A 17,805-nucleotide genomic window follows, 5' to 3' on the forward strand; every position below is an offset into this window, starting at 1 on the left:
GATGGGAGATATTCCTGCTTAGGGCAGGCAAAGGGACTCAGTCAGCAGGAGCCTAAAAACCGGGTTACCTTTCAATCTTTCAGCACACCCCGCACCCCACCCTGCAGGGCAATCATCAAGAGGTCACCAGTTTTATTCCAAGTTGGCACTTGCAGCTGGAGACCCTGTCTTGCATGGTCCAAGGGTCTCCTGTGGATAAGATCACCAAACACCTTGGCTTCCAGTTCTTTCCTGTCTCTAGCAGGCTTCTGGGTACCTCTCCCAGGACCCCCTCCCACTGCAATGGGGGGAAGGGACAGACAACAGTTAACAGCCCAGAGGTGTGCAAGCCTGGTCCAGTCTTGAGTGAAGCTGGCTTTGGTGTGGGACTCAGGCTCACTCAAGGCAGTGCTTGAATAGCATGGCAGAGACCAGGCTGTCAGCTGATGGGCTCCACATAGTTCCCAGGGAAGAATCCAGACCCCTCGGAGCAGACACCCTCACACCATCCATCAGAGTAGCGGCGGGTGATGCAGATAACTGTGCCCTCAGAGAAGGAGAGCTCGTTGTCCTTCTGGCGGGTGTATGGGTACAGTGTCACCACTGGAGGGAGAGAGGGGAGGGTGCCGTGAGATGTGCCTCCTGCTGCACCCTGGGATGCTGGGGCCCACACCCTGAACTCTAGAGAGCACCATGGGGACTTCGGCAGGAGATGCCTTCTACCAAGCCCTGGGCTCCTCCTCAGCTGAGCTAATACTCAATATCAGGCCAGCTGCTTTTCTGTGTGGGTGTGTGGGTAATAACGGTCACACCTTTGCAAATGGAAGGGAGAATGGCTCTGGGCTAGAAGATTGGGGGGAAACCTGACCCCACAATCTGTTGCCCTTCAGTCCCAGGACTCAAGTACCTTTCTCCAAGTACGCATCAGGGACCCAGCTGGGCTCTTCGGACCCAAAGCCTGGTGGGGGTGGAGGTGGCAGCTCCAGATCATCTACATCCAGGGGTGGAGGAGGGGGCAGGTCGAGGGGCATGGGCAGCTCTGGGGCTGCGAGAGAAGCAGAAAGGCTGCAAGTGTGACACAGGCAACCCCATCCACTCCAAGAAACTTCACTGTTGGAGAGCAGGGCCCCAGGATCTACCCATTCGATGTACTCTGCCTGCAGCCCTTGTTCATCCTGCTCCTCCCACAGTGCCTCTAGCGGGTGATAGGTGCTCAGTAAACAGCAATGTTGAACAGTGTAGGGTGATCAGACTCTGCCACTTGGCTGGGCAAGCCTTGAGCAAGTCACTTAATTTAACTTCACAGGCTCAGTTTCTTCATCTGTTGAATGGGAGTGTGAAGATCCTAAGCAGTCAAATTTAAGCAAGAAAATGGATGAGAAGCTTTGACTTGGTAAAAAGCAGGGGCTAAATTATGTTAGCCTGCTTCCTCTGCTTTCTTCCTGTCACTCCTACCTTGGACAAAGTTCACTGACATAGGCCCAGTTGGATCCAACTGGGGTGAGGTGGGGTGAGGTTTTCTCACTCGAGAGGTGAGAAAACAACCCCAAACGTTGAGATAGGAGGAGGAGGCAGGGCTCCTTACCCGGTGGGGGCAAAGACAGTTTCTCCAACGAAGTGGGTAGCAGGAAGAAGTCAGGGGCAGCAGGTGGTGGGGGTGGGGGTTGGGGGGCTGCCTGCCCCTTGGTCATGGAGACCCCACCGACACCTTCGGCGCTGCTGAAGACCAGAGAGAAAGGGGCTTTGCTAGGTTGGGGGACAACTTCCTAACTCAGTACCCAAGCTGACCCCGCCCCTTCAATCACAAGCTCCGCCCTTGTGGTCCGCAGTCTTAATCCACCTTCATGACCACCCCAACCTAAAACCTGTGGGGCTCACCCGGCTGAGGCCAGTGAGGAGGCAGAGGAGGCGGCGGAGAGTCTGCCGTCGGGCACCACGGGGGCCTGCACGGGTTCGGGGATCCGGGGTGCTCTCCTGGGGTGGGAAGATAGGAGGGGTGAAGTGACGTCGAGGGGGAAGCCATCAGGCGAGCAGGGGTTCGGGGTGAGAAGAGGCAGTTGTCGGAGGAGGAAGTTTGGCGCCTGGCTTGAAGGGACGGGAGGTGGGGAGTAGTTTCTGGTTGAGGGGAGGGAGAGGAGGGAGTGCAGGTTACGATTGTGGGAGACCTCACCCTAGGGTGGCGGAGGCGGGAGTAGCAGGCGCCTTGATGCTCTTACGAGACAAGGTCCCAGTCCGCGACAGCTGCGTGCTCAGATCCTGCAGGGGGGAGCAGGGGGCGGGGGCTGACACCCACAGGGGCCTGCAACAGTGCCCCTCCATCCCAGAGAGGAAACGGGGGAGGGGCAGATGAGAACTGGGAGAGTGGGGAGGAGGGAGAGCAAGTTCCGACTTCCACTTCCCAGCCTGCTCTCCCACCCCACCCCTCTCAGTCTTGCTCTTGGCAGACCGGGCCTTAAATCTGCCATAGGCTCAGGCAGACAGGATCTGAAGGCCACTTCCTCTTGCAGGGCCTCAGCAGCTGAGCCCCATTCTCACCCAAAGTCTCTGAGCGCATTGCTTTGTGGGCCTTAACTCTGAGAAACCCCAACTCCAGCCCACAGCTGAGGAGGTAGAGGCTGAGGTAGAAACCTCCCACCTGTCATTTTCACGGGCCTGAGGAACTGGCTTTGGGGAGTTCAGGGCAGAGAGGAGCAGAATGTACAGAGTACAAGTGACAAGCTGTGAACTCATGTGCAAGAGAGCACTAAAGTTGGTGATGGAGTTTCCCCAAGAATAGGTACATGAGGAATGATGTCCTCTGCTATCCTCCCCTGGAGACAAGATAAAAGGGACTTGAACTCAGGCATAAAGAATTTAGGTTGGATAAAAGGAAGAACTTACTGGTAAGAGGGCCTAGCGACTGAAAGAGGGAGTGTGATTTCTGTTTTGGAGGGAGATGTTGTGTTAAGGAAATCAAGGGGCTGTTTAGATACAGGAGAGCAGCCAATCTAATCTGGAATGTTGATGTGTGGGGACAAGGAATGGATAAAATGGGATTAAGGGTGTGTCCTCTTCCACCTCGCAGAAGGAGGTAGGCTGTGAAGAAAATGCCAGTCTTCAGCATGTCCTCATTTGAGTGCCTGCATCCCCCGCCCTCCCCACCCAACAGCAACTCTGGGTGACTGTTCAGCACAGTGACCTCAAACCTCCAGACAGAGGAAGTTGCTGTTCTCATGTGGCTGGGGAACCATTCTCATGCACCCTGACGTCTTCCCTCTCCGCTCTTCCCCTTCACACACACACACACCCATCCTGTACCCACAAGTTTGTATGTGTGAGCCCAGGTGGCATTGTCAGCAGGTCTTGTGATAAGGGTAAAGGTCAGTTATTAAGAGAAAGGTCGTGATGAATTTTAAAGGAAGAAGATGGGCCCCCTCTCCTATAAGGGGGCCCCATGGGGAGCAGCAGAGCCACTTAGGGCGATGGCTTCAGGGAATGAGGAAGGAAAGGGGCTGCAGGGTGGGACAAGAACATGGTCCTGGAAGAGAACTGAAGCTCTAGAGCGAAGGGAGCCATGAGACAGAAGAGGCTGGGGGCACTTCCCTGGTGGTCCAGTGGTTAGGGCTCTGTGCTTCCGCTGCAGGGGGCATGGACTGGGGAAACAAAATCCCCATGAGGTATGGCCTTAAAAAAACAGAGGCTGTGCTGTGGAGAAAGAGGAGGGGCCCCTCTCTCTACCTTGATCCCATGGCCAATGTCATCCAGGCAACTGAAGTTGAGGGGTCTCCTGTAGTAGGGCGTGAGGTGAGGCAGGCTCTCAGGGGCGATGATCTTCTGGCCGGGAGGCAGCCGCTGGACAGTGGCTAAGGTGCCGATCTCCCTTCGGGCCACTTTCTCCATATGCATGTTCACCATCTGTGTGACAGAGTTGGAGGTGACAATGCTCTTTCCCTTAAAACTTTGGGGAGGGGGAGAGGCCATGGGAGGCAGCGAGGTGCCGGGAAAGAGAGAGTTTTGTCCCTGAGGTCACACAGCATTTGGGTAAAGAGTTGCCAGGAGAGGATGGAGCCACTTTGGAGCAACTTCCAGTGAAAGAGAACAAGAGTTATTATTAGCTGAGCAGGAACCAGAGGAAAAGAGAAAACACAGCATCCTTAAGGGGTGCTGGGAGGAGGCTGGGCCAGCTTGGGAGCAGAGGGAGACAATGTGGAGGTGGCTGAGAATCATGGCTGAATCAGCTCTCCCTCTTGCTGCTAAGTCACATCAGTCGCGTCCGGCTCTGTGCGACCCCATAGACGGCAGCCCGCCAGGCTCCCCCGTCCCTGGGATTCTCCAGGCAAGAATACTGGAGTGGGTTGCCTTGGGGGACAATATAAGCGAATCAACTTCCTCTTGGAATGTTCTTTGGAGAAACCTACATCTCTGAGAGGGTGTGAACTTCAGTCTGCTGGGGTGAGAGAAAAAGACACACTCACACTGAACATGTGAGTGATGCACAGGCCAGGCTGATGCATGTGGTTTATGGGGTAATTCCTCAGCCAAGGATTCAGGAAGGAAGGAGGAGGGTGTATATGCGAGATGGGGTGGGACGCTGTGTGGTGGTGGCAGCGCTTCCAGGGCTGAGAATGACCTTGCCAAGCAAGCAGTCTGACTTTGGGATATTTATAAAGTCACCGCCTGTGTTTAGATGAAAACAGGGTACATTTGCCTCTTTTCTGTGCTATGTAGCCACTGTGGAGGGGAGAGCGGCTTTCTATCGTGTAGGAAGGAATTCAGAAAGAGTTCTGCCATCAGGGAGTTCCTGGTCAGAAGGGGACAGCAAGGCCCACCCCTGAGACACATGGAAGCGCAAAAAGCTTGGCAAGTGCCAACTTGCTGGGATAGAGGTGGGCGTTTGGATGTAGAGGAAGGCAGGAAAGAACTTTTGCTGCAGAAGATGTCCGGGTGGGGCTGAAGAGTTAGGGGCTGAGGCGAGCAGCTTTCCCCCAGCTTTTACCTGGCCCAGTGTGCTCACACGGGCTTCCACCTGCCTCAGGGCAGCCGCCTGAAGATCCAGCATCCGCAGGGTGTGTCCAGCCAGATTGCCCACCTGGTAGGCCACGCTGGCCAGGGCCTGGGTGGTGAAAGCCATGGTCTCCTCCAGTGCTTTTCGCTTGTCCGTGGCCTGAAATACACACAGCCCTGGCATGTTCCACTGGGTCCTTGGCTGTGGGCTGGGATGGGATAGGGTATGAAGAAGATGGGGGCTGAGTTGGGAGAAAGCGGTTACCGTCAGATGTTTGAGGAGGTTTCTGTAAGAACGATGCGGTAAGAAGGACTCAAGGGGTATTAGGAAAGTGACTCTGCAGCCCTGGGAACTGGGTCCAAGGGGAGGTAAAGATACCCTTCTCAGATAGTCACACTGAGGATTAGCCCTACTACCCTCCTGAAGATATTTTTTTAGGGGGGATCGTAAATGGTGAACAGTAGAAAGGAAAGAGGAAGTCAACACTGGCTGGAAAAGATATTATTGGACTTGAAAACCAAACAACCAACCTCAGGCCCTCATCCCAGACCTTCTAACCAGAATCCCCTGGGCATGTGGCCAATGAATCTGTACCTTTAAAAGCTCCTTAGGTGACTCCTGAGCTCCTGGCTTAGCTCTGGTCTGCAAGGCGGTGTTTGGGAACCAATAATTTGGTCCATTTTATTGATAAGAAACTGAAGCCCAGAAGGGGTAGAATAAAGCAACTTCTAACTGTAGCCTATATTGTGAAAGTATTAGTTGCTCAGTTGTGTCTGACTCTTTGTGACCCCATGGACTGTAGCCCACCAGGCTTCTCTGTGGAATTTTCCAGGCAAGAATACTGGAGTGGGTTGCCATTCCCTTCTCCAGGGAATCTTCCTGACCCAGGGATCAAACCCAGGCCTGCCACATTGCAGGCAGATTCTTTACTGTCTGAGCCACCAGGGAAGTGTAGCCTGTATAACCGGGGCCTGTATAGGGTCCCACAAGGCTGGCTCCTGTTTTTCTCCTCACCCTCATCCCCTTCCTCTCTCCCGCTCACTCATGGTCCTCCAGCCACATTGGCTATTGGGTCTCAGTTCCTGATCAAGCTGAGATTGCTTGTACCTCAGGACTTTTGCACTTGTTATACTTCAGGTCTTCAGAGATACTTGCCTGATCACCCCAAGATCTCCCCTAGCCCACCTCTGTATTGACTCTATTAGATTTACCGTTTTCTTCATAGAACTTAGTACCATCTGAAATTTTTTATCTATGTACTTCATTATCTATCCCCCCATACACACACACACACACACACACACACACACACACATCCACATACACTAGAATGTAAGCCCTAAGAGGGAAGGGAGCTCATCTGTTTTATTCTGTATCCTATCCTGGAGTAGTTAGTGCCCAACATACAGATGAAACTTGATGAATATGCATTTGTGAATTAATCAGTGGGTTGAATGCAAACCCAAACACTTGCTGGCCATGTTCCTACTGCCTGCCAGGCACTGTGCCCGGTGCTGGCTAGGGCCACACTTCCAGGCAGTGGTGGTGGGGTGGGCAGGGAGTGTCTGAAGACTGAAGAGGGTTTACTTCTCTAGTCATTTGGTTCCCCAGGCAGCTTCCTCATCTCAGGTTGGGACACGAGGGTAGGGGCCAATCCAGGGCAAGTCTGGGGAGAGGCCAGCAGACTAATCAGTAAGGCTGCACCCTGAGGTCTCCTTGTTAAGGGCCTTCAGTTGATCCTCAAGGCCCATAGTGGAGAACAGACCTAGAACCTATTTAAGCAGGGTGCTCAAAGAGACCTGGGAGCATCTAGTGTAGCCCCAATGAAACTTGAACCAAAGAGTGGGCCCAGAACCTTCTCCCCTCAGGTGCTTCTCCATGCCTTTCTGTCCAAAGAGGCTAAGAACTGCTTATTTGCATCCAATTTACATCTCATCAACATACATAACTGAGTGCCTTGAAAAGGCAAAGAAATCAACCCAGAAAGAACAACAGGTCTAATTGTAGTTCAAGACTGTCCTTGAGTAGATGAGGAAATGAAGGCCCAGAATGGAGCAGTGACTACTCTGTATTAGCTGGCCTCTCTTGTACTCACCCCTCCCTGGACTGGCATGTGGAATTCATCACTGGATTTTTCCTGTCAGTCCAAACAGGAAACATGTCTGCTTGGGCCCAGCTCTGGGGAGGACAGAGCCTGGATGCCTACCGACTCCTGGCTTTGGTCTTAACCCAAAGTCAGGTCTAGAGAAACAAAGGTCTGGGATCCATCTTCATGGCTGACTGCTTATTCATCATGCAAATTACCCTGTCTACAAACTCAATGGACCCTGACAGAGAACTCTGCAGTTGACCCTAGCTTGTCCTCCCCCATTCCCCAAGGGCTTCCTGACACCTGCTTGAGATGGAGGGGGCGGTGTGAGGAAGGAGGGGAGATCGTGGGAACCAGGTCTTATTTAAGACCAGTTTTGAGAAGTCATCCAAATCCTTCCTAGGCATTTGCTCCTCAGAAAATCCTCAGAGGAGCCAGGGAAGGTAACTGGTTCTGTGGTCTAGTAGTGTTCTGCATGAAGGAAGCTGAAATCCAAGGATTCTGACCTGGGTCAGGGCTTCTGAGGCCCTGAGGGTTTTTGCAAGGGCTGCTTCACCTCAGTAGAATTAACTTTGAATATCTATATTTGTCTTTCATCCCTCTGATGAAGGGTGATGATGATAGTAACAGCTGCCATTTATCCTGCCCTTCTTGAGGGAGAAACACTGGGCTAAATGTGCTAATACATTATTACATTTAACCCATGTGACCACTGTGATAAAAGGTATAAGAATCACAAGGGAAACTTGCCCCATGTCCAGGAGCTGGACACTGGACTCAGGTCTTTCTGACCTCAAATTCTGTGTGCACCCCATATGTGCAAATGAGAACCCATCCAGAAATGCTTTGAGATGTGCAGAAGTTATTAAACAAGAATGGGAAAGAGGGCCTCCATCCTAGTCCATAGGAGGAGCTTGCCTTCCAGTGCTAGGGGAATGCAGCTAGTTCACAAGCCACATTCCAGCTCAGTTTCAGTACCCACAGTCACTCAGGATCTACAGTGGGAGTAGCATTTTCAACTAGAGATTTGGGGGGGAATGCTCTGGAGTCAAAGTTGCTTGTTCAAATCCAGGTTCTACCATTAGCTTGGAGACCCTGGGAACGTAAGTTAACTTTTCTGAAGCTCAGCCTCCTGGTTGTGAAGTGGGAGTGGTCCTCACCTCACAGACTGGGGTGAGGACTGAAGGGGGCAATGAAGGCAGTTCAGGTGCAAAGCACTTTAACTGCTGTTGCCATGACCTTTCTTTAATCTGCCATTTTCTCATAAGCATTTTCTCCTTTTATTTTTATTTTTTTTTAAACACTCACTCCTACGGAGCTGGGAGGTCCCAGTGCAAATAAACTGTCTTAAAATCATACAGCATGTCAGGGAGGGAAAGGCAGAGAGGAGAGGGTTCAGCTTCAGAAGTCAAGGCTAGGCTGATGCCCAGGTCTGCCATTGCCAAGCGATGTGACCTTGGACAAGTCACCTTGCCTCCCTGAACTGCTGTCCCTTCATCTATGAAACGGGAATAATGATATTGTCTCACAAGGCCGTTATGAAGGCTGTCCTTTTCTGTTCATCCAAGCACCTACTCTCCGTCCTAGGACAACCCCCCAATTTAGAAAACTGTTTTAAAATGCCACTCTCCTTGTATTTTGCTGGTAGTCTGCTGCATGCAGTCATATTGTCCATCCCCCTGCCTCTGAGTCAAACTCCATCTCTTTAACCCAACATAGGGTGACATCTCTCAACTCTCCCTCAGCTATCAGGGACAGAGTTTTCTCTCGTCCATCTCAAGTTCAAGACAATGTTTGGGAAGTTCTTCTGAAGTCTCACCTAGAGCCAGCGTGAACATGGAATGATGGCACCAACAGCTGTGTGAGGACAAGTCTTTAGACCTCTGGATCTGAGTGGGACGTTCGGAAGGAGAGGAGCCTGCGGGGAGGCCTATAGCAGGACGGGGTAGCACTGCCTTCCCTGGGCATCTCTGAGGCTCTGGGAAAGAGGAGTACAGGAGGGCCCAGGAGCACACGTCAGCATGAGAATTTAAGGGTCTGGGATGAAGCCAGCCTGGAGTGGGAGGATAGCTCAGCCAACGCCCAGGCCAAGCACCTGTCAGGATGGGCTCTGGGCCCCTGGAGGGGCTGGGGTGCCAGGCCTGCACCCGCTCTGCTTACCTGCACGTAGTTGTCCTCGCAGTAGTCTGCGACTCGCAGCAGGGAGCTGTGGTTGCCCCTCAGGGCCTCCCGGCCCGTGGGGATCTCAAACTCCTGCAGTTGCTGTAGCTCCGCCATGGCCCCTGGCCTCTGCCCGGCTCCCCGGGGAGCCTGCCGGTTTTGCACCTCACTCTGCCCTTGATTGGTCGCTCTGCCTTCCCTCCCTCTCACTGCTTTTGGTTTCCTCTGCGTGAGACCCAAACCTGCTAGCAAGGGGCAGGCATGCTATGCGGGGACAAGAGGAAGTTAGTCCCCACTCCCTGGGCCTGTGCCACTTTGTCCCCTGCCCAGAGGAAGGGAGAAAAGGGGGGGCTCCTTTGGGGGCCCAGCCCCCCAATCCCTCCTAGCAGAGGAAGCCAAGGTCGGGGCGGCTGTGATTGCTCCCTGGGCCTGGAGAGGAAGCTGCGGCGGGGGCTGGGATGGGAGACAGGAGGAAGGGGGCTGGCCTGCTCTGGGAGGTGGAGATGGATTTTCCACTCATGGAAGGGGAGGAAAGGGCAGAGGGTGGGGGCTTCCTTGGGAAGCTCGGGATGAGTCACCAAGAGACAGGGGACTGGAGGGTGGAGAGGATATGGAGACGGGTCATGCTGGGGGCCCATAGGGCGGTGGTGCCACAACAATGGAAAACAGCCAATGCAGCAGCCAGAGGGACCAGGCAGGACACTGAGAAGATACAACCAGAGGTCCCCTGAGAAGTGTTATCAAGTCTCCGAAGGGTTACCTGCAATGAAGATCTGGTGTATGTACATGCTCTGGGCCTGGTGGAGGCAGGACAAGATGAAATTGACCAAGTGGAGCATAAGGGACTCAGATTAGACAACAGGAAGGACTTGGCTTTGAGAAGCACCAGGTTTAAATTCCAGATTAACACGTCAGTCGTAGGAAGCAGCAGTGGCCAGAGCATCAAGCCTGCTTCAGGAGGTATGTGCTGCATTTCCTGAATTCACAAGAGACTCAGACTGGATGATGTCCGGGGTCCTGTCCTGATCTCAAACTCTTAGAGCTCAGAGCTGTCAATGGGAATTGATTTCTGGAGTAAGGGAATTTAGGAGGGACTCTGGGCCTCCTCCCTGCCCCTATTACTGGGGAGTCTGTCATTCTAAAGTCAGGAAAAAAAAAAAGAATCCCTCACTGACCACACTGGTCCCTTAATATCTGCTCCTTGAGAGGGTCCCTTGTCACTCACTGGACAGGCGTCAGGCTGAGCAGAAGCTCTACTGCTGCTGCTGCTAAGTTGCTTGAGTCGTGTCCGACTCTGTGCGACCCCATAGACGGCAGCCCACCAGGCTCCCCTGTCCCTGGGATTCTCCAGGCAAGAACACTGGAGTGGGTTGCCATTTCCTTCTCCAATGCATGAAAGTGAAAAGTGAAAGTGAAGTCGCTCAGTCGTGTCTGACTCTTAGCGACCCTATGGACTGCAGCCTACCAGGCTCCTCCTCCGTCCATGGGATTTTCTAGGCAAAAGTACTGGAGTGGGGTGCCATTGCCTTCTCCGGAGCAGAAGCTCAGTGACTGTTAAATGACATAGCCCTTGGGTGGTCCTGGAGGAGACCAAGAGAGAGATCAGGATGTGAGCCCTGTGCTCAGGGACTGCTGAGGGAGACACGTGTGCCGGGCTCAGAGGGAGGCATGGAGACAAAGAAGCATGGACGTGGGTGCTGGCAGTGGCCATGGCCCCTAGCTGATGGGCATAGCATCCTGAGTACATTTTCATGGAACGAGTGAATGAAATTTGAGCTCGGAGAACCTTGTAAGGTGAGATGGTGGGGCTTGAGTGAGGGACACAGAGGCTTCTCGGATGAGGGAAGTTGGGAGGTGGTGTAGGACTTGCCTCATTGGAAATAGCCTCAGAGCAGGCTCAGACGTAGGGGAGGAGGGGGCTTGGGAGAGAAGACTGGGGAAGGGGAGCAGGCAGGGCTGGAGGGTAAGAATGGGGAAATGGGCTCTAAGCCAGAGGGGTCACTATAGGAGAGGGGCTGATTGCGGGGGGCGAGACAGGTTGCCTGCAGTGGTGGTAGTCTGGAAGGCTCAAGCTGCTGGATGAGTTTAGAACCTTGAGCCTATGATCAGCTTAGGCATCAGAGATTTGGGCTTCCAGACCATCTGCTTTGTCTAAAGACTTTCAGCTGATAAGGAGCTAGGAGGCTCAAACGCCTTCGTCTGGGTCTTGAAGTGCACGCTCTTGCTTGGCAGGTGAGAGGGGCTGAGGTTGCACTGGACTGGGATCTAGTCTTAGAATTATTGAGGTTAGAAACCAGGCGGGCCTTCCTGATAACCCTGTGGTAGTGATAATGATGATAAACACATTGTGTTTATTATATGCCAGGCAGTGTGTTAAAATATTTTTATTTTAAATAAAACAGACATTTTATTTAAAATAAAACAGACATTATTTTCTTAATCCTCACAATAATCATATAAGGTAGGTACCATTATTATACCATTTTGCAGATGGGGAAACGAAGGTTGAAGGAGGATGCGTTCCAGCTTGGAAGCTGCCAAGTCACAATCGGAACTGGAGTCTGGAAGACTCCAGAGCCTTTCTCTTAATCACCAGGGTAGTCTTTCTTCTGGCAGGACCTGAATTTTCCTGAAAACTGCCTAATGAGCTACCTGTGTTGGTGCAACAGTAACTTTGCTTCCCAAATCTGTCTCACTGAAAGAAACTGCTCTTCTCTCCCTTCTCCATGCTCTGATCCCCATTTTCTCCATAGACAGATCTTATCTAAGGGCAAAGACTGTGTGTGCCTGCCCCATCCTCTCCTCCTGAGCCTAGCTCACAGTAGGGTAGGGGCAGGGGCTGCAGTGAATCCTTGGTGAGCGATGAGAATATATGGTGAGCAGGGACGAGGTTAGAAGCTGAGGTATGGAGAGTACAGAGGAGGAGCTGGGGGTGACCAGGGGATTTAAAGTCCTGGCTGTGGATGCTTTCCAGGGCCTGGTCTCTCCAGGACAGGATGGCCCAAGAGCTCAGCGAGAAGGAACTCTTAAAGATGGAGGTAGAGCAGCTGAAGAAGGAAGTGAAGAACCCAAGAGCTCTGGTGAGCCTCCTCTTTCACTCCCTGCTGCCTCTTCTCTATCCCTTTCTGGTCCTCATGGAGACAGGACACAAAGGAAGGTGTGATGAACAGCAGGGTGGTGGGACCTTTCCAGGGCAGTAGAAAGAGCAAGAGGTGCCTCTGGAATGGGCTGGGAGGTGCGAGGAGGCAAAGTTTGTTCCTACAAAGGTGCACAAGAGATAACCTCAGAGCCTGGAGGGCTTGGTGTGTCCAATTCAGTCCCTGGACTGGGCCTGGCCAAATATCCCTCACAAGTAAGAATCAGGCTTTCTGGTTCTGGTCAAGGAACTCATACTCCTCTCACACCTGCCTGTGCCTCTCATCTTTCTTCTCTCCTGTCTCTATTCCCATCCTGCCCAGAAACCTGTTTTTTGGGGACTGAGCAAATAATGAATCCTGAGCAACAGAAAAGGGCTAGAACCACACTCTGCTTTCTCCCAGATTTCCAAAACAGGAAAGGAAATCAAAGATTATGTGGAGGCTGAAGCAGGAAACGACCCTCTTCTTAAAGGCATCCCTGAGGACAAGAATCCCTTCAAGGAAAAAGGCGGTTGTATAATAAGCTGATGGTGCTGGAGCCCCTCACCCTGAATGCCTGCCCCTCCTCAGCCCTCTCCCCACCAGAACCAAGTACCCTGGGATGTGCAGGGAAGCAGTGGATGTTCACTCTCTCTTAGTCACAGGATGAGTAAAGAGGCCCAGCTGCACTCATCGTGAATCCATTCCCCAGTTCCACTGTGAACTGTTCTCTCCCATTACCTCCATCACCTGCTGGTTCACTGCTGACCCCACCTGGAACCGCTCCCAGGAGAGCCTCCCTGGCTCAGGACGCAATTCCCTGAGAGCCCGGACAGTCCTTGGGAAACAGTTACTCCTCCTTAAAACGCCTCCTATTTCCCCCTCCACTGTCTGCCTAGGAACCAGCATTTCCATCCAGAGCTTCTGGGTTGAGGATTGGAGTTGGGGGGGCCCTTTTCCCCCACCTCATGTCTGGTCCTGTGGAACTCCTCCCGGTCATTTAGATAACCTGAGATTGGCCTGGTGACAAAAAGAGCTTGTAAAGTCATGATGTCATGATTTATTGAATATTACTGAGTGTCTGTTCCATGTTGGGCTAGGATAAAAGAGCAAGCAAAATTCAAGTGGCTCTTATTGTCATGGAATCTAGCAGAGAAGACACAAAACAGAGTTACAATTAAATCAGTAAGTGCTACAGTGGCAAAGGGGGAGTCGAGGCTGGTGTAGGAACACACAGCAGAGGGATATTCAGGGCACTGAACAAGGTCAAAGTGAACTGTTGCAGACAGTTGGGAGGGGAGGGTGAGGACAAATCCAGCAGGGGTAAAACATGGGGCTGGAGAGGAAGATGAAGTCAGGTCTAAAGGATTTTGCTGTGAGCTCAGGTAAGAACTTTCTTTTTTATTCTCATTGCAACAGAGAGCTGATGAAGGTATTTAAGCAGCAGAAGGCCAGGCTTTGATTAGCATAAGGGAGGTTGGATCCTGCTTAGAGCTGAAAGACTAATTCCTAGGCCTTGTTAGCAAGAAGATTACTGTCTAAAGAAGTCACAGACAGACATTCATGATACAGTGTGTTCAGTGCAATGACAGAGAAGTCTGTGCGGAGTATGAGGGGGACATAGGAAGACTACAGAATCCAGCTGAGTGGCTGCATTGCATGCTGGGAGAGAGTGAGATAGATGGGCCCCAGGCTGAACAGTTTCTCCCCTGTGGACAGGAATTCCATAATAGCAGAAACTCCATAAATGCAGGATGATAGAGGAGGCCGGGCCCTGCCCAGATAGGAGATAAAAGACCACATATTCCTCATTCTTGAAATTAAGGAGACCTCCCAGCCTACACATGCATAGAAAGGCTCCTTGGAGGTCGAAAGAGAGGGGGCATCACCTCATAGTAAAAGATGCAACTACCCATAGCCCTCTTCACTAAATCTACCTTGGCTAAAAGATGTCCACACACACATGGGAGGATGCTGAGATGTCCCAAATACAGACTCAGAACAGGGCAAAGCCATATGACCGACCAAAGGAAACCGGAAGAAATGCCTCATAAGTGATTGAAGCCCCCACAGTGGTGTGACTCTCTTGGAGCCCATCATGCGTCTGTCCACATGTACTGTACTCTTTTTCCCTCCTAATAAACACTAACTGTTTCACTACTTTCCATCTCTATGTGGAAATTCATTTCTACACAGCTGGTGGGCCAGGGCCTTGTCACTGGCCACTGGTTTCCGGTGGTCTAGTGGCCAGGATTTAGCGCTCTTACTGCCACTTCCTGACCTCAGTCTCTGGCTGGGAGCTGAAACCCTGCTTCAGGCCACTGTGGGCCAAGGCCACCTGAGATCCAGAGGACAGGAAAGGCCTCAAAAGGGAGGTGGTGTTCGCAGCTGAGTCCTACAGGATTAAGCTGTAAAAGGGTGATATAAATCTGGCTGAAGGGACAGTATTAACAGAAGAAAAGATGAAGAAGAAAAGAACAAAGGTTTGAATGCAAACACTTATCAGGTCAGAGTTGTTGGAATGTCAAGGGAAAGGCCTAGACATTTAGGATCTGCTGCTAGAGAGGTGGAGTTGCAGGTGATCAGAGGGTCTTGTTTGTGATACTAAACCACCATATCCGCTGGGAGTGAATTGGTAATGTTTGCATTTAGAAGGGTTTTGACAAGGCTTTTGACAAGATTGAGTGGGCAGAGTAGAATCAGAGAGAGAATTAAGGAGATGATTGTGAGCTGCAGGGAGAAGTGGGTTGGGGCAGAGGCTGTAAGTCTAGAGGGGAAGGTGGGGTGAAGGGTTCTTTGGAAAATGAAGTTTTCAGATCTTGACATCTCATTAATTGATGGGCGAGGGACAGGAAGTGGTCAAGGATACCAACAAGTTTCTAGCTTCCGGGGTGAGAGAGAAGGATTGAAACCAAGTATTTGCAAAGAAACCTAACATAATACATTCATCTGATTCAGAGCTGCAAACTCCCTCAGCCCCTCCCCAGTGGGCCACAGTCCTGGGGCTTGTCTTGCTCCTACCGGTAAGCTTGTGGGCCACTGTTCAGAATTCAGGGTCTCCCAGGGACTGTCCACTCCTTTCCCAATTCCACAGTAACCCTGCTTCACCGTTCTGCAACCTCAATAATAAATGCAGCCACTCCAATACACTGCCCAAGAGCAGGAAAAGAAGAGAGGCGAGAAAGAGAAAATATCTAAATACAATACATCTTCTAATTTTTTTAAATGAATAAGTGTTAATATTCCAGTAAGAAGGGGAAAACAGATGGGGCTACAGTCACATGGGTATAGAGCATCGACTATAGCCTCCTTCTTGGTTGGAGTTCTTGGTTCGGGGGGCTGACTCCAACCTTCATTCCTCAGGACTCTGAACCCTTATTGAGGATCCAGGTAGAGCAGTGGTTTCTTCTGCTGGCCTGTGTTACCCAAAAAACCCAGTCCACCTCTTGGTCAAACTAAAAGACACAACTAAGCCAGAGAGCAGGAGAAGGATTTATTGCTTACAGCACAGTAAAAGAGAACACCAGGGATCTTTCCCAAAACAGAAATTGGAGAATTTTTAAACTAAGGATACATGCACATTCACGAAGTATCCACAAAAATCCAAGCCTGAGTTAACTGAAGTCACAAGGGTCAGAAAATGTCAACATCATCACCGCTTAGGTTCCAGTTGATCTGGTGGTTTGAGCGCTTCAGGCTAATTTTTACCAGTGAAACAAACCTGGAAATCTTTACAACTGATATATTATCTTTACTATGGTAACTTCTCTAGCCTGATAATAGCCATTTGTTGTTGCATTCTTCTGTTCCCTTAAAATATTTAATTCATGAGACCTGTCCAAAGGCAAGCATTGTGACAAGGTTTCGATCACAAAATAGCTCAGGCCAAAAAACGACTTCTCTTATGTCAAGACAGCCATCCCTAGTTCTCTTTCTCTGGAGACTCCCTACCTATCTTCTTATACGTTTACTCAGGGCTCAGTGCCCCAGGGGTTCTCTTGATTCCACCTATACCCTTCTGACCCCCTAAGATATGGTGACAATCATAGGACCTCAAGATCGGTGATGGGCCCAACACCCTGACTCCCTTTTCTGTCTGTTTTCCTAGTGCCAGAGGAGCCTTCAGTGGCTGAGGGCAATCCCAGCTTTCACTTGAAAGGAATTAGTATTTTGTGCCCTGGTGGCAGCATTCCTTCCTTCATATTAGGAAGTTCAGCAGAGGAGAATTTGGTGTTCTGAGGGTGGGTCATAGAAGTAATCTGAGCCACCCCTCTCCAGTTCCATCCCACAGATTCCTGAGCCTTTTGGCTGAAAGGAAGCCCCTGATGGATGTTGTTACCGGTTCAGGTCAGAGCATATCCAGGAGCCCTCTTCACAGCCCGTCTTTGGAACATGATGACACCAAACCGGGCCTTCACCAGAACAGTCCTCACTCTGTGAGCCCACCAGCATCCCGATGATGGACACGTGATGAGACCAGCAAAACCCTAGGGACCTTTGCTTCACTGAAATAGAGGAAGAGGGCAGTGAAAAAGCCAAGCAGGGTGGGTCAGAGGTGTAAGGACTCCAAGCAGAGATGAAATCACTGAAATTCTGATGACCCTGAGGAGTAAAACCATGCCAAGCCAGGAAAAGGGGCAGGAGGGATGCCCTTGAACTCCTGATTTCCGGGTCAGCTAACATCAAGCTGAATGATTCCCAAGTTTCAAATTCTCTATCATCTTTCTTCCACACGGCACATTCACCAGGGGCTCCCAGAATGGGATTCCCAGGCATCAGAAGGAGGAGAGGGGAAGAGGGGACAGATGACTAGTTCATTCCGGACTCAGCTCCTAGGACTGCCTGCAGCTTGAAATCCTGCCTAGTGGATCAGGCAGCTTCACCTCCACCCGCACCCCGCCCACCGCCCCCGCTGCCCGAAATGCTCTCTTCTGCACCTCACTCCTGCACCCCTAGGGAGTGGAGTGGGGGTGGTGTCTTATCTGCTTGGCATGTTGGGGCCTCAGGCAGAGGGCAATTACCCAATCTGGATCTCAGGTCCTCTGGGAAAGTTAGTCAAAGCCCCTGCTGCCTCCTACCACTTCCCCACCTGAACCTAAGACCTGGAAACTAGACCAGCTTTGTGGGTGTATTATTCCACCTGAGCCCTCACACAGGGCCTTCTGCTTAGGAAGGCCCTTGCTTGGTTTAACACTCTGCTGCCTCTATCTCGAAATTCTTAATCTTTGACTGCAGGTCCTATACTTTCATTCTGTATTGGACCCACAGATTATGTGTCCGGTTCTGTGTGGGGAGACAGAGGCCTCCGCCTAGTGGAGAAGGCAGGTCGCTTATCCAGGAGCAAGGTTTAAAGTGGGGTTTAAAATAGCGTCGAAATGCTGGTGCTCCTGGCCCTCCTCCACCAGTTCTGAGGGTTAGAAGCCGGGGGCGGGCCGGTAGTGGAGGCGACTCTGCGGTAGCTTCTCAGCGTCCCCTTG

At 51.5% G+C, this 17,805-nt stretch overlaps 2 protein-coding genes across 4 annotated transcripts; one reads left to right on the top strand and one right to left on the bottom strand.

Annotated features, from left to right (window-relative positions):
* Positions 1-117: 117 nt before the first annotated feature.
* ABI3 (ABI family member 3) lies at positions 118-9,489 on the bottom strand. Of its 2 annotated transcripts, none has more exons than XM_061391456.1 (8): positions 9,213-9,489; positions 4,955-5,122; positions 3,697-3,873; positions 2,150-2,235; positions 1,858-1,953; positions 1,565-1,695; positions 887-1,024; positions 118-582 (listed from the first exon to the last, which is right to left on the bottom strand). In XM_061391456.1, the coding sequence occupies exons 1-8, from the start codon at positions 9,327-9,329 to the stop codon at positions 419-421; spliced, it is 1,077 nt and encodes a 358-aa protein (XP_061247440.1). In that variant the 5' UTR covers positions 9,330-9,489; the 3' UTR covers positions 118-418. The 2 variants fall into 2 exon arrangements, with proteins under 2 accessions (XP_061247440.1, XP_061247439.1); XM_061391455.1 differs by having other exon boundaries at positions 1,565-1,698; positions 9,213-9,484.
* Positions 9,490-9,725: 236 nt separating this feature from the next.
* GNGT2 (G protein subunit gamma transducin 2) lies at positions 9,726-14,489 on the top strand. 2 transcript variants are annotated; one of them, XM_061391465.1, is made up of 3 exons: positions 9,726-10,172; positions 12,187-12,292; positions 12,752-14,489. In XM_061391465.1, the coding sequence occupies exons 2-3, from the start codon at positions 12,209-12,211 to the stop codon at positions 12,875-12,877; spliced, it is 210 nt and encodes a 69-aa protein (XP_061247449.1). In that variant the 5' UTR covers positions 9,726-10,172; positions 12,187-12,208; the 3' UTR covers positions 12,878-14,489. The 2 variants fall into 2 exon arrangements, with proteins under 2 accessions (XP_061247449.1, XP_061247450.1); XM_061391466.1 differs by lacking the exon at positions 9,726-10,172 and adding an exon at positions 10,179-11,006.
* Positions 14,490-17,805: the final 3,316 nt, after the last annotated feature.

Source organism: Bos javanicus, chromosome 19, assembly GCF_032452875.1.
Source record: "Bos javanicus breed banteng chromosome 19, ARS-OSU_banteng_1.0, whole genome shotgun sequence".
Lineage (NCBI taxonomy): Eukaryota > Metazoa > Chordata > Mammalia > Artiodactyla > Bovidae > Bos > Bos javanicus.